The following is a 14,522-nucleotide window of genomic DNA, read 5'->3' on the forward strand; positions in this document are numbered from 1 at the left end:
TGTTAATTTAATGAAAGATACTACTCACGCTAGACATATTCAAATAAATGTATGTGTAGTTGCATATAATAAAATAATAATAAAAGAATACACATACAATTATTTCAATTTTCTACTAGGAAACTTCAGAAAAGTAAATGTATTTAAAACAAGTTCTTTTGTAACCCTTCAGCACCCCGGCCGTTTCCATGTTGGTTACTTGTAGCTATTGGTCTTCAAAGACATGGAAGCTTTTGATTGCATTCTACTACAATATATACAACATAAGAAAAAAATACTTACCAACGGCTTGTTGGCATCAACAGAAATGTACATAATTTTTTATTACTTTTATTACAATATGTAATACAAACAGGTTCATATAATTATACAGTTCTTTATTTGTGCTGGAGGCTTTAAATTGTCACTAGTCTTAACTTCACCAACACACTTCAAAATGCAACCTTAGTTCATAATTAATTTTAAATTTTGTAACAAAGGTCACTATTTAAAATCACTGACATTGGTTATGATAGAGAATCTCACACGTAGATAACACTCTAGGTGTAATACTGAAGTCAATCAGCAAGCCTTTGATGCTTGTAGAATGTACTATCTTGGCGAGATGCACGCAGCAGTGTGGGCGGAGTCTAATCTGCTACGTCATGGGAAAATGCGCAGTGATGATGTGCTGCGGACTACTGGACATGCGCAGATCAATCGGAATATCTCTGCAACGCCAGACTAAATGCGCTGTGGGTTTCTGCGCATAAGGTATCAATTACCATGTTTCCACAAGTTACACCTTTTCTCTCAGCAGATACTCATCAAGGCATGCAGACTACACGAGGAACTTGGTTTTTGAGGCACTCTGACATCACATTTCGCCAACTTCACTTGGGCAAGTGTTGCCACTCAAATATAGCAAATACCAAATGATTGTGTAACACCTGAAAAAGAAACTTGCAAGTATACAATTGGTAAAACTTTATTAAAGATTTTGTTACAGTTTAATGTATAGAACATTAATGTCATGGCTGTGCAATGTAAATCTCAAGTAATTTATTGTTGTAAGAACGTACGAATTTACTAGCAGTGAGTAGGGAAAGCATTCTGACAGACTTTTCATAAATTAGACACACATTTCTGGGACATCCTGTATTTATACTTGTTCCTGTTGATTTGTGCACCATATGAGGGATGATCAAACTTATATATATGAGTCATTACATGCCAAATCAACACAGATTGGCGCAATTTTTAACCTGACCACCTCCGATTTTCATGAAATTTGGGGAGTTGAAACTATGCATAGAACTTAGTAACTATGAAAATTTTTAGTCTCGTGCGTCTTGTAATTGTTAAATTATTCAAGGTCAAAGTTTGCAGAAATTGCCTTTTTTGAGCCCGCTTAACTATACTAAATGTGCTGTAACTCCGCCCCTATTTTGCCTAGGAAGCTTAAATAAACCTTATTGTACAGGGAATTGAACAAGCTTTCCAGTGATATATGACAAGCCTACCTTTGGATAAAAATATAATTTTGTCACGTGACCTTGACTTTTGACCTTGAATATCTCAAGACATGTCATCACCAAAAATCGTGAATAAAATATATTTGGTCCCCCATACCATACCCTAAAACATACCAAAAAATCATTCTGGGACTGCAATGGGATCAGAAGATACAAAATAACATGTGTAACTATGTGACTGATAAAAGCCCCATTACATGAACTATGAAGAGTCAAATGTCCCTTAACACCCCCTACAAAATGTGAAGGAGTTATCCTGGGTATAATTGGTCATGAAAGAAATAGGTTAAGCACAGGGAGATCCCTAGCCGTGTGTGTCAAGCGCAGATCTGGCATATTGTTGACCGCCATATTGAATTCAACGCAAAAATTTCAAAGGAAAGGGGGTTATGTGATATATCAAATCAGGCTAGAATTTCACGAAAAATGAAGTGACGAAGGTTTATCCAACATATATATATAGACAACATATAGATTATACCATACCATAGGTATGTATGTGTCCAAAACTCTGTCTAGACTATATTTTCGTTAAAGAAACCAATCACACGGAAATTTTATGCAATTGCCTGAACAGCAGTTAGTTTAGGAGGGAAGTGGAGCCACACCACAAATACTGTGACCACGATAACTGCAGTAAATTGATAACGTTTTAGCATAACGTTTCATACTACCAATATACAGGGTCGGCCCTTGTTTTGTATTTGAGCAAAATAAGCCAACTAACTATAAGATGCCGGACACATGGTGGATTTGACGCGCGTTGAAGGTAATTTATTCTTCTTGTGAGGTTCTTTTCATGCTTCCAAGTAAAATGATCCAAACTATTTCTCCGCGAGAATCAATTCTGAGAACTGATTCCACAGATTACTAGCTTCGTTTCTCTGCATGTTCAAAACAAAAGCCAATGCCATGCAGATAAAGAGCCAAAATTACTTGTAGAAACCGGATGTGAAGCATGTAATGATTACGTACACCAACAAGAACAATTAAGATAATTATCAAGTAACTCTCATCAAGAGGAGTGTAACATTCGCACGTTTTGAAAGACACCGAGAATGTACAAGCAATTGCGTTTTAACTTCGAACTGTAAACACCGTGTAAACAAAATTGTGTCGTTTGCCACTAACAAGCGTGAGAGGTGAAGCTTAGCTGGCAATACAATATCTGTCTCGATCTCGTTTCAAGCCTGTAAATTATACTAGCACTAATATTTCTGAAACCTCGGAAAATATGCGAACTACAAACTTCCCCGCGAGTTAAACTAGCGATACTTGTGCCACGACTTCCATGCCAGGGTTTCAAACGCGGTGGTGGATCTCTAGCATATAGTGCAGTGCGATCCATGATTATTACCGTGCAAATTGTCCATCACCATGTTCGTACACTTTATTTGACCCAATAAGAGCTTGAAGAATTGAAAGAAAACTCAAACAAGCTGTTGCCAACTTCTGCATCAGCATACATTAAAATATACATCGCTTAAAAAAACACATGGGATGTAAGAGAAAAATCAATTATAATAGTCATGGACAATTTGCCGACCAATACTAGTGGATCCCACTGGACAAAAAAGATATAGAACGATATGTAGTGGTATGACGAGACATAATAAATATTATCAGTATTAATTACTAATATCAATTAGAAAATACGTCATTGTGTCTTTATATTTAAAGCATATGCATCATTTTTACAATCCTTTCCTGTAAAATTTACCAGTGCATTGACTGTATTCTGTATGCCGTAAAACTTGTATTCAGTGTACTACACGGTAACATACTAACTTATCCAGCAGAACAGATAGATATGAGATAAAGAACGACAAACGAGCACTTCAAACTTTTCTTTTCTTTATCGGAGAACAGTTTTGTCTTGAGGGACAAGAGTTTTGTTGTAGAGGAGCGCGCGTATTTCGGACAAAATGGAGAGGGTTTTGCTACAGATTCCTTACGATGTTGTTGTTTCCGTGCCAATGTATATTATAAATAGACCTTAGATTTTTAGGTTCTAAAAAGTGTGCTTTTAGGTTCTAAAAAATATGGTTATAGGTTCCAAGATTAGGCTCTAAAATTCTAATATAGGTTATAAAAATCCTAAAGAAGGTTCTAAAATCTAAAATTAGGCTGAAAAATCCTGAAGTAGGTCCAAAAACTTGAAAATTAAACTTAAAAACTTAACTTATTTAGACACATAAACCTAAAATAGGTTCTAACAAGCAAAATAGTTTATTTTAGGTACTATAAAACTTCATCAGTTGTTGCGTTTTTCATGAAACGCTGACGTAACTTGATATTTCTTATTTATCTACAAAGAAAAAATAGCTTAAAAACCTAAAATTTGAAGTCTAAAGAACAGAAAACAAGGAACATTTACAGACATCAACTTCTCTATTATCGCCCAGGGTTCTGGACTTTGAAACTGTTGAGCAGAAAATTCCCAGAATCTTTCTCCCCTCCTGTCGTAACCTGCTTCTACTTGCACATTTAGATTAACGATAAAGATAACAGAGCGAAGAACTGAAATAAAGGAACAGAAAAAGGGGGAAGAGGTGACCTTCGTAAAAGGTAAGGATGACAACGAGAAAAAATCGCAAGCTTCAAAACTCCTTTGTTCTGTAGTTTATCGAGGTTCCTAAGGGCGCTGCATGACATGGAAAAATGTATTGTTACGTCATAAAGAATTACGTAGTTTCTTAAAGACGTTTATTTCGATAACTTAATATTCACTCCTAAGAGAGTTATTCCTAATCTTTTATAAAGTACTTTTACAGTTAATGTAGGCACATTTATATTGCGCTGCGTCAAAACTAACGAATGTGACATCAGTTTAGCCTATAGATCGAATTAACAAGGATTGCTGGGTTATGATACCTGCCTGTACAAATCCAGAGGAAAAGGAAACCGAGATGACGTAACTTCCGACTATGGCCCTTTGGAACTTTCGAGGGTTTTATGTCTGAAATTGGTTGATGCACAGTATTACAAGTGTTGTTAAAAGCGCAATACATACTGAAAGCGGACATTAGTTTTCTTTCTGGCTGACTGCGCCTAGAAAAGATTCATCGTAGTTCGTTTTGAATCTTATTGTTCTACTGAAAAATGGGATTCGCTGTTGCGACCAATGAATGTAAGTACCACCACAATTATAATTATAATTTGTGACATTTATAAACAATATTTAAATATAATTATTGACCTTTGCTATTGTCTTGTGTGTGGCAGGAAATGGGGAGGGTAATTTGCATTCATTTACCACGTAAGGTTGTGCAACCTGTACTGTTGTCAACACGCATCCTCAAAGATACATACAAGGAAAAAAAAACTTTTATTTTCTGTATGAAACGACCTTCAATAAAATCATTTTACTTTCATGAGATATGAAAAAACCTAACAACTGTTGTTATCAATGGGTTGCTATATATTTACATGCACTGACAGTAGCAATACCAGAAGATAATTGGCTGAAGTGTGAAAAAACTACAAACCCTTCGACCAACGGTCTCCAGTCTTCTGGACAAATGTTATTTTCCTAGTTCACACTCTTTTTTTTTAATATTCGCAAGAAAATAGCTGCAGGTGAAATGCTATAAAGAAGATTCACCACAATATACTCAGGTATTAGTCGTGTTCTTCTCAGCGCTTCTCCGACTTTCCCAGGACTCGTAGAACTCTTGGGGGAATACCCAGAGTTCCAAACCATGAATTACCAACGAGAAGATCGACCGCGATGTATTTTGTGAAGGGGTCTGCATCTCGCTTGCGATTGGTTAGATTTTAGGTCTCTATCGTTTAGTTGACTTGAGGTGTGGAGTTCAATGCCCTGTTATACCCTTTCTGTAAGGTTACAGGCTATAGAATGTATGCAAGCAAGCTTGATTGTTGTGCGCAACAGAATAGCAGGACCACAGTAAATACATCTCATATTTTATTGATGCAGCAGTAGTATTTTATTCTGTCCATTAATTTGGTCTTCTTGCAATATTTCATTGTTGTTTCTTGTTATCTGAAATGCTCGCAATCATCTCCAGATAAAAGAGAAATTTAAGTTTACACTTTTATTTATGTATTTCAGTGAAAATAAATGAATAAAATAAGCTAACAGATGAAGGTAAACATAGAGACGGTTTTGATAACTTATTACGAATAATGAACACGAAAGGCTACAGTAGCTAATTATCTCAGTTCAGAGGTCAATTGACAGGTGTAGCATTAATGAACACACATCATATTGTTGATAATCAAGATGATGTAGTTGTAAACGTATATGCTACTATAAACGGAGAACAGAGTTTGTGCTTGTAACAAGTAGAGTGTTGAAAAATGTTTTAAAATATATACAGTATTAAGTTCATGCTTTCTTCTTAACAGTCCACAGCTTATTGAGTTTATTCATCAGGAAATTAATTCATCAAGTGCAAATAACGAAAAATGTGATGGTTAACTGGTGAGCCATTCCCACAATATATCACTAATGCTAATGAAAATATTCAGCCCCTGGAGGTCTTATCAGATAAATATTTATAAATTCTTAACATTTAATATAATACTTACTTGAAACATCTTAAAATGCTGTGTGTATATGTTATACTCTCATTGAAGATCACATGCTGATAGGGGCACTTTGGGGAAAATGCATATCAAATTTACTGAATATGGGCTTCTTTTTCGTAAAAGCATTGAACTCTCTTCAATGTGAGCATCACGCTACCAAATTCATCCTTCACTGAAATTTGTGTATTGCCAATAAGACAAAACACGATGTACAAAATTACTTATATCACTTCCGGTTTTGGTTAAATAAGGTTTCGGGTTCCATTATTGTTCATCTGTTTTTCATGGACCTTCGTGCAAACGTGTAAGCTTAGAGTCCTATTCCAATTAAATGTAGCCTCGTTTAAAAGTCAGATCAGTATTGGCGGATAAAATCTACATACTGGTCCAATTTGTAAGAGCGCCGAAATCTGCTTTAAAAAAAAGTTGCGTGAAATACAAAATTGTTCCTTTCTTGATTACATAATTCAAGAATATAGCATCTGTTCAGTCCTGATTACGAAGCTACGATAATCGGTGTCGAAAACTGTGATAAAACCCTGTAAGGGAGGTCAATTACCAGTGACTTTCTCTGATAGGTCAAGCAAAGACTGACATTTACTTCATACACACAACAGATCTCGTTATAAAGTTTGGTATAATAAAAGTTTCACGACTTGTGTTGAGCAAATGTTTGGAACTATAACACAACAATGTTTGTAGGCACGATATTTGTGTCCATGTACACAATCTCTCGATCACTCTGTGCTATTGCTACTTCATTGACACGCTCAGGTACTCAGTCTCACTCTCAAACCGGGCTCATTCCTTCACCATCGTCAGTGGTCTGTGGTCCAAAGGGCGATAGGTCATTTTACTAAAGCCACCGCAGAGCGGCGCCACTATAGCGACCAGCAATCCAACTCCACCTGCCGAGAAGAGTGCGAAGATGATTCCTTTCTCGAACTGAGCCAGACGTAGGACTATGAACGTCAGGATGTCGGTTACATTTTGCGGCAGATCATCGAAACCCTGCGAAAAGAAAATAGAACATTAGTGTCACCAGGCGAGAGTACTGCTGTTATTTCTTAGTGGTAAGAAAGAGCAAATACCAGAATGTTGTTTTAAGTTTCGAAAAATGCAACTTGAGTACAAAATAATGTGGAATTTCGTCACTTACCCAATGGTTCTAGGAATGTTCTAATGGATCAGAAGAGTCATGGCAGAAGAAAAAGTAGAAATGCAAGAAACATTAATATCTAAGGGAGCTTTTAGAACTAAGTGATAAGGGAGAAGAGAAACGGCCGGTTTGTGTATGTACAGGATGGCCACAATTAAAGTTACCCTATTCATCGGATTGCGGTGAAACTTAGTAGACAGATTATGGAGACCATGGAGAACCGAATGCCGACGAAAAATATTAGTTCAAATTTTCACCACCAGCTCTCTACCAAGTTTCACTGCAATCTGTTCCTTCGAACGATCTCCAGAAGACTCAGAGTAGGGAAATTTTAATTCGCAGCGGCACATTACAACCTGGTGGTAAAAATTTGACTTTTTATTCCGTCAGCATTCGCTTCCCCATGGTATCCACAGCATCTGTGCCAAATTTCACCGCAACGTGATGCTTCAAACTTGTTCCAGAGGGTTCAAATAGGGCAACTCTAATTGCGACCATCCAGTATATACAGGAAGTCATTAAAATGGCTCTCGCGGAACACAGAGACGTACACATGACATCAAAACAAACAACTTGTCTCACTAACATTTTGGTACGTCGTTTCAACGCTATGAAAGTTCGAAAAACAAAACCAGTTTTGCCGCCTGTATGATGGCAACCAAAATAACATTTGATCGCATCTGTGACCAGAAATTGCTGTCGGGGCGGGGAAGGGGGAGAATATACATTTTCTTCTTTGGTTAGCGTTGTTTCTTTCGCACCTAAAATATGTTATGTTGGATTTTGTCTCACAACTTATGTTTCATATACTTGCAAAGGAAACCATCATTTTTATTCAGGTTTATGGTAAAGCTTATTTAGATTTTATGGAAAATGTAAAGCTACCCTTTGTACATTGCAATATGCCGTGAAAGTACAGAATGTACAGTATGGAGTACGCCAATGCGTACGGTACTATCCCAAAAGGAATGATTAAGTATTATGAAAATCATTAATTGATTATAGTAATACAGCGAACAAAATAATGTTCGAGCAACCTTTTGCCAGATAATAATAATAAAGAAAGTTTAGCATAAATACATTAACCAAGAGCAGATTTGCTAAACAGTTAAATAAGTCGACGCCGGAATTTGAACCCGGGGCTTATTGGCTACAAGGCAATAATGCTAAATGATGAACACAAAGCGAGTATTCTTGGTCAAAAATTTCTCATGTTTGTAACAGTTCACCTGAGGAAATGAATTTTCAATCTGTTTCTGTAATCATTGTTAAAATAAATGAACATGAAACTACACAAAACTACACAGAACTTCACAAAAAACTTGCTAATGCAATCAAAGGGTCCGGGTTCGTTTCCTCGTGTAGGGTCCAGCCCCGATTAGTTAATCTGACAATATATTTAAGCTCTGTTTAGTATCTACAAAAATCTGCACATTGTATTATCAATGTTACAACGTAATTCTTGCCCCTTCCCCCCGAAAAAATTGTAGATCCGCCTACGCATTCACAATTTTGAAACTGACCATTTGTGGATGTGATGTGATCACCACCACATCCGGCTGCCTTTACTCCCAAGGTTGCACGCAAGTGCTCATTTATTAGAGGGTCCCACGCCTTATCTCTCATTCCCCATACTTGTGTATAGGTATATGTGAATTATACGGGGGAAAGGCACTATATTTATTCACCTCAAAAAAATAATGGTGAAACACTATGAGTGGTGAATCTTTCGTAAGTCTTGACATTAACCTTGTTAACTGCAGGAAGCGCCTCAGCTACAGTTCCGTCCTTCCAAAATCCATAATTAACTTTGTAATAAACGACGGTTGATTCCTTTTCTTGCACTGATACATAAGGAAGTGAACGTGCAAGTTAAAAGCACGTTGTTATACGACACTTAAACTAAATATAAGAATCGGTCTTTCAAGGTTAGATATATAAGTAAGGTTTCTTTTTTCAATACAGAATAGCACTGAACGGCAATGTAGAAACTAGCTTTATACACAAACAGACAACAGCGTGTTAAGTACATAATAACAGAAAGTAACAGGAAGCACTTTTCGTCGTTTTTAATTTTATTTATTCATTGGAAATAGTCCTAGGAAAATCTACTGTGTTGAGCGAAGTCCACTCTGTGAACAAGTAAATTTTACAAAATGTAATTTTCAGATTAATTATGGGCTAACGATCTTGGCCAATGTTAATATTTAATTAAATACTTAAAGAACAGCATATTTAATTACTTTTACAACTTTCATTTTTTTGTGAAATGTACCCCTCTTTCTTTAGAATGATCCATAACCATAATACAGCGTTATTCAAAAAGAATGGTTCAAAAGTAAGGTTAATTTATTTTTAAGTGAAAAGAGATACAAAGGCAATTCTGGTGGGAAAGAAGAAAGGAAGGTTGTAAATGTATAGCCTGTGGTTGTAGTTGACGTAAAATCCGCTAGAAGCGCTACTTGTTGTTGATAGCTAAAATGGCAACAACGAAGGTAGAGCAAGCTTATTGCGTAATGGAATGCTGACCTGGCCTCCACGATCCCCAGGTCTTACTCCATGCGACTTCTTTTTATGGGGGTTTGTGAAAGACACTGTGTACGTTCCTCCATTACCACAGGACCTGGATAATTTAAAGCAGCGCATCTCTCATGCAGTGGAGCTGATAACCGAGGACATGTTGGAACGCGTCTGGCAAGAAACGGATTATCGTTTTGAAATCTGCCGTGTTACCCAGGGTGCTCATATCCAACATTTGTAATTGCCCAGGTAAATTTACAACCTTCCTTTCTTCTTTCCCACCAGAACTGCTTTTGTGTCTCTTTTCACTTAAAAATAAATTAACTTTACTTTTGTACCATTCTTTTTGAATAACCCTGTACATAAAATGAGATACTAACGTATTCATAAAGAATTATAGAAGAAAAGAAGGAAATCATTGGCTACTACTTTGAAAAGAATTGTTTTTTAAAAAAATAGTTTATTTAATGTCGCATTTCTGCCACTTTTGGCTAATCGCGGCGTTGGGGTGAATGGTGATAAGATTAAGTGGATTATAGATAATCTTAAACACATATGAACAACACCCAACGCAGGTCCGACAGAGGATTATACTGGCTGTGAGTCCAAGCGCCAGAGCCTCGTTGGCCTGTGTGGAATGGAAGAGAGGTTGACTTATGGGTGTTTTCTCAAAACAATTTCAACATATCAATTCTGTGTGGTGAACAAGGGGCTCTGTACAATACCTACCAAAAAATCAAAGCATATCAGTCTTTCACAATGTGTACAGCAAAACGTTTTAACTATTATGCTTCACTATTATTATTAATAATAATAATAATAATAATAATAAAATTTTGGGGTGCTGAAGAATGTCCAGTGCTTAAAACAGCGGCTACTCCATGTTGTCAATGCTGGCACCCCGAGTTCGCAATCTCCATAACAACATGTAGGCATTTTCCCAGGACTGGAACCTAGGGCTCATCTGTTTTCTTACCCCTAAGATCTCCGGGGTCAGTGGCATGCGGACGGAAATGACATTCTGTATGTTCTACAGCGTTTTTTTGTGCACTCACCACAATGACGCAGTTGCCATAGTTTTTTAATTGAGTTCTCCATAAGGAATTTGCCTTTTTTGCAGTTACTGCGCGTTCAGAAATGCACGACCTCAATGATTACATCCATAATGAGGACGTTGCTGAGTTTTCAAGATGTAATTTGGTCTTTGGTCGGTCGAACGGATAATGTCCGAAGTATAACAGGTGGTCAGGATATTTTGCTATTGACGTCACTGTGTCTTCTAATTATACGGTGAAGAGTGTGCGAAATGCTATACTTCTTGTGTGTCCGGAGCACAATGACTCTCTGTGCTTGACACGTGTGAAGAATGCATCTAAGCTGCATGGCAAATGCTTCACACACACACGTGTTGAATGCGTAGGAACTCAATAATATGTAATTGAGTGACGTGTGGATTCCCGTGGCTGATGAGGGGGGCTGCAGTCCTGCAGCCCCCCAAACAAATTATATTTTGTTGCCATTAGTGCAAAAATTAAATATTTATACTTCCGCTATTTAATTTTTGCACTAATTGTAACAAAATATAATTTATTTGGGGGGCTGTACTCCTGCAGCCCCTTTCATCGGCCGCCACTCTGAAGTACATTGATACTGAATGGCGTATGTTCCAAACATGTGCACAGAGTGGATTGATACTTAATTAGATATCCTTCAACACTAACGACATCACATAGCTGCTTTCTAGGTAGAGACGGGGAAAACTTACAATATTTTGTAATTATCATTTTTTTCCCTTCGTTTTTGTTGCTCAAGAAAAAAAGAAAAAGTGGTAATTGGGGGTCATTTTAAGGGGAGTTTGCATGCACCACTTTTGTCTCCCCGAGTTCTTTGCTGCTTTCTTTAGCAAATGTTGATTTTCTCATACTTTCTGGAGGAGCTGTAGCCTAATCAGCTCCCACATGCGTACTCCAGTGTCCTTCAAATGTATGGGTACTAAATAACATGTAATTGATTGAGGCACACGTGTTTAAGAGTGCATTCTCCCTGGAATGAAGTATCATACGGGGAGTGCCACATATGCATATACTTCAACCACGTGTACAGTGTATATGGATACTGAGCGACAAATGCTTCAAAACATCTGTGCAAAATAAGTTTATAGATCTTGAACGTGCCGAGTGGTTAGCAGAGCGCGCTACGACGCTAGGGATCACGAGTTCGAATCCTGACCTTGGCATGGGCGTTCTTTCATCAATTTCATCACATCATCACTCACCCTCATCTTCGCGATTAGCCAAGAGCGTCAGAAAAGCGAAGTAAAATAAACTGAATCAATCGATGAAATGACAATTTTAAGTAAGCTTAAGTAACTGAAGCTGTATACACACTGGACTTTGGTTGTAAGCTATGTTATCACGACAATTGCTATTGTCGTGATTAATGTCGATAATTTCGAAAAGAGAGACTGAAAGTCAAGTAGGAGTTTATTTGATTTAGTTTATTTTAAGTATCTTTTCTACCACTTTGGCTAATCGCGATGAAGAGGATGAATTGTGATTGGATGACATGGATGAAGGGGCAAAAGACACACACAGAACAGAGGATCATACTGGCTGTGGGTCCAGGCACCAGGGCCTCGTCAGATTGCAAAAATGCCATCCCGGGTGTATACTACGTGGAAGAGAGGTTATTTGAGTGCCTTCGTCGTAGGTCACCCCTTTCACCTCGACAAGTACGAAGAAGGAAATACCCACCCCCCTTGGTAACTGCTAGAAATAGATTGCCAACGCGAAAATACAAGCTCTTAACTTTCCGCTGTGATTATGCTCCCAATTAGCATGTGGGACAATTCTTTTAAAAAAATCAGAAAAAAACACTTCTCCACACTTTAATGTGCTAATTGTTTCCTCTGTACTTTTCTTTCCCTGCAATTACAGTACCCATATGCTGTAATGATGTAAGTTGGTTCGAGACCGGGAATTCCTCTTGCTAGTTTCTGCAAAGGTCAGATGATCCTCTTCCAAGAAAGCCCCACTATGACAGTAACCTTCATCTTTTCTGTGTTGCATTACGTTCAGTGTATACAAATTTAATATTTTTTTTTTTGTTTCAGGGGGAGGGACACTAGGAAATCTGCTCTCTTTTGCGGAGAGTAAAGCCTTAAGCTAAGCCAAGCTTCAATGAGACCTGAATAAAGTGACTTAGGTGCAAGTCTAGAGAATGCATACTAATCTGGTGTTCACACAGCGTTGAATGAATGAACGATTGTACTTCGCGTTTCTGCTGCGTGTGGCTAATTGCAAAAATGAGGATGAATGATGATAAGTCTCATGGAGGATTATACTAGCCATGAGTCGAGGCGCCAAAGCCTCGCTGGTCTTCAAAATGCAGTCCAGAGTGTACTATGTGGAAGGAAGGAGATTGATATTTGGGTGTATTCGCAAATGGTTAACTCTTACACCCCAGGCAGCATTGAAGAAGAAATTTTTAGGTGCGGTTGGCTGAGGAGATAATCCTATATTTTAACAGAGGATCAAGAAGACAACTGAGGGAGAGGGGGAGGTGCATACATTTTGCTAACTGGGGAAGGGTTTCATTTCCCTCAACCCCCTCTCGCTTCGAGCATTGGTACTAAGAATCTTCAAAACATTGCATCAAATTTATGTCTTAATGAAAGTAAACTTTAAGTGTATACAAACTGAAAGGATTTGGGAATTTTAATTGACTTCCTTTTGATTCAGAGATTCGCAAACAAGCTAATGAAAGAGGTATGTTATATATTTTTTTTCTGCAGTACTTTTATATCTGCATATGACTATTGAGCAGTCTTCAATAATCATGATCTTGGGAATTAGATAGTAATATAACTTACAAAATACCAAAATGATACATGAGAAGCAATTATCAAAAAGTATTTTGGTTATCTTATGCATCTTTCAATTTTCCAATTATATTTACAGTTATATCCTTCGTAGAATAGCTAATTTTATACACATTTTCGTGATCAAAACTGGAGAAAAGGTAGATGAACGTATATCGTCATGTCTCTACTTTAAAGCCATCTTTGAACTCTATCGTGTAATAATAATATGTATCATTATATATAATAAGAATTGTTATTATTATTATATGCACTTGCATAGCGTACAAGGATCCATCCCGAAATACTTTAATTTGCCTAGATACCTGCTTGTTTGTGTTCCTAGAATTAAATCATATATTAAGGTTACTTTGGGTTTCACAGATCTAATTATATTTGTATATATTTCTAGTCGTCTGAAGTAATTAACTTATTACATATTGGTTTATGTTACTTCCATGTCAGTCACCTGATGATACCTTTATTATTCTCATTTTCAAACTAAGGCCCCTATTAGAGATTAACCTCTTTAAGAGACCAGACCCATTAGTTTCTCGGACATTCACTGTAGTAAACACTAAAGTTTTTTTTATTATTATTGTCCCACACAAAAACATTAACGCATCCGTAACGAGTTTCTCAATTGGCCAACATTCCAGTTTCTATACTGACTACCTGGGAAATCCAGAAAGCCGCTGTGATCCACGATAGATTGGTTGTGTTGCCCGAGGTAGCAATGCTGGAAGAAATAATATATAATTCACGTTCTCGACTAATCTCTGAGGCCCACTTCCAGGAAATAACTAAAATGAAGGTTAATCTAGGGCAAGGTAAAAAGTTCGTGCGTCATCTGATTATGCACTTTTCAAAACTTCTTTGCAGGTTCAACTGTGGGAAATCCCATGTAGGGCAAATG

The 14,522-nt window shown here is 37.2% G+C and overlaps 1 protein-coding gene across 1 annotated transcript in view; it reads right to left on the minus strand.

Moving 5' to 3' along the window:
* Positions 1-361: 361 nt before the first annotated feature.
* Positions 362-14,522, minus strand: part of LOC145986708 (scavenger receptor class B member 1-like) — a 73,699-nt gene continuing 59,538 nt past the window's right edge. Inside the window, exons 9-10 of the mRNA XM_083121030.1 lie at positions 6,069-7,079; positions 362-929 (exon numbers count right to left, since the gene is read on the minus strand). Of these exons, the coding sequence (XP_082977156.1) occupies positions 6,870-7,079 (210 nt within the window). The 3' untranslated portion in view covers positions 362-929; positions 6,069-6,869. The remainder of the gene's footprint in view (positions 930-6,068; positions 7,080-14,522) is intronic.

This window comes from Lepisma saccharinum, chromosome 4 (genome assembly GCF_977018435.1).
Source record: "Lepisma saccharinum chromosome 4, izLepSacc3.1, whole genome shotgun sequence".
Taxonomy (NCBI): Eukaryota; Metazoa; Arthropoda; class Insecta; order Zygentoma; family Lepismatidae; genus Lepisma; species Lepisma saccharinum.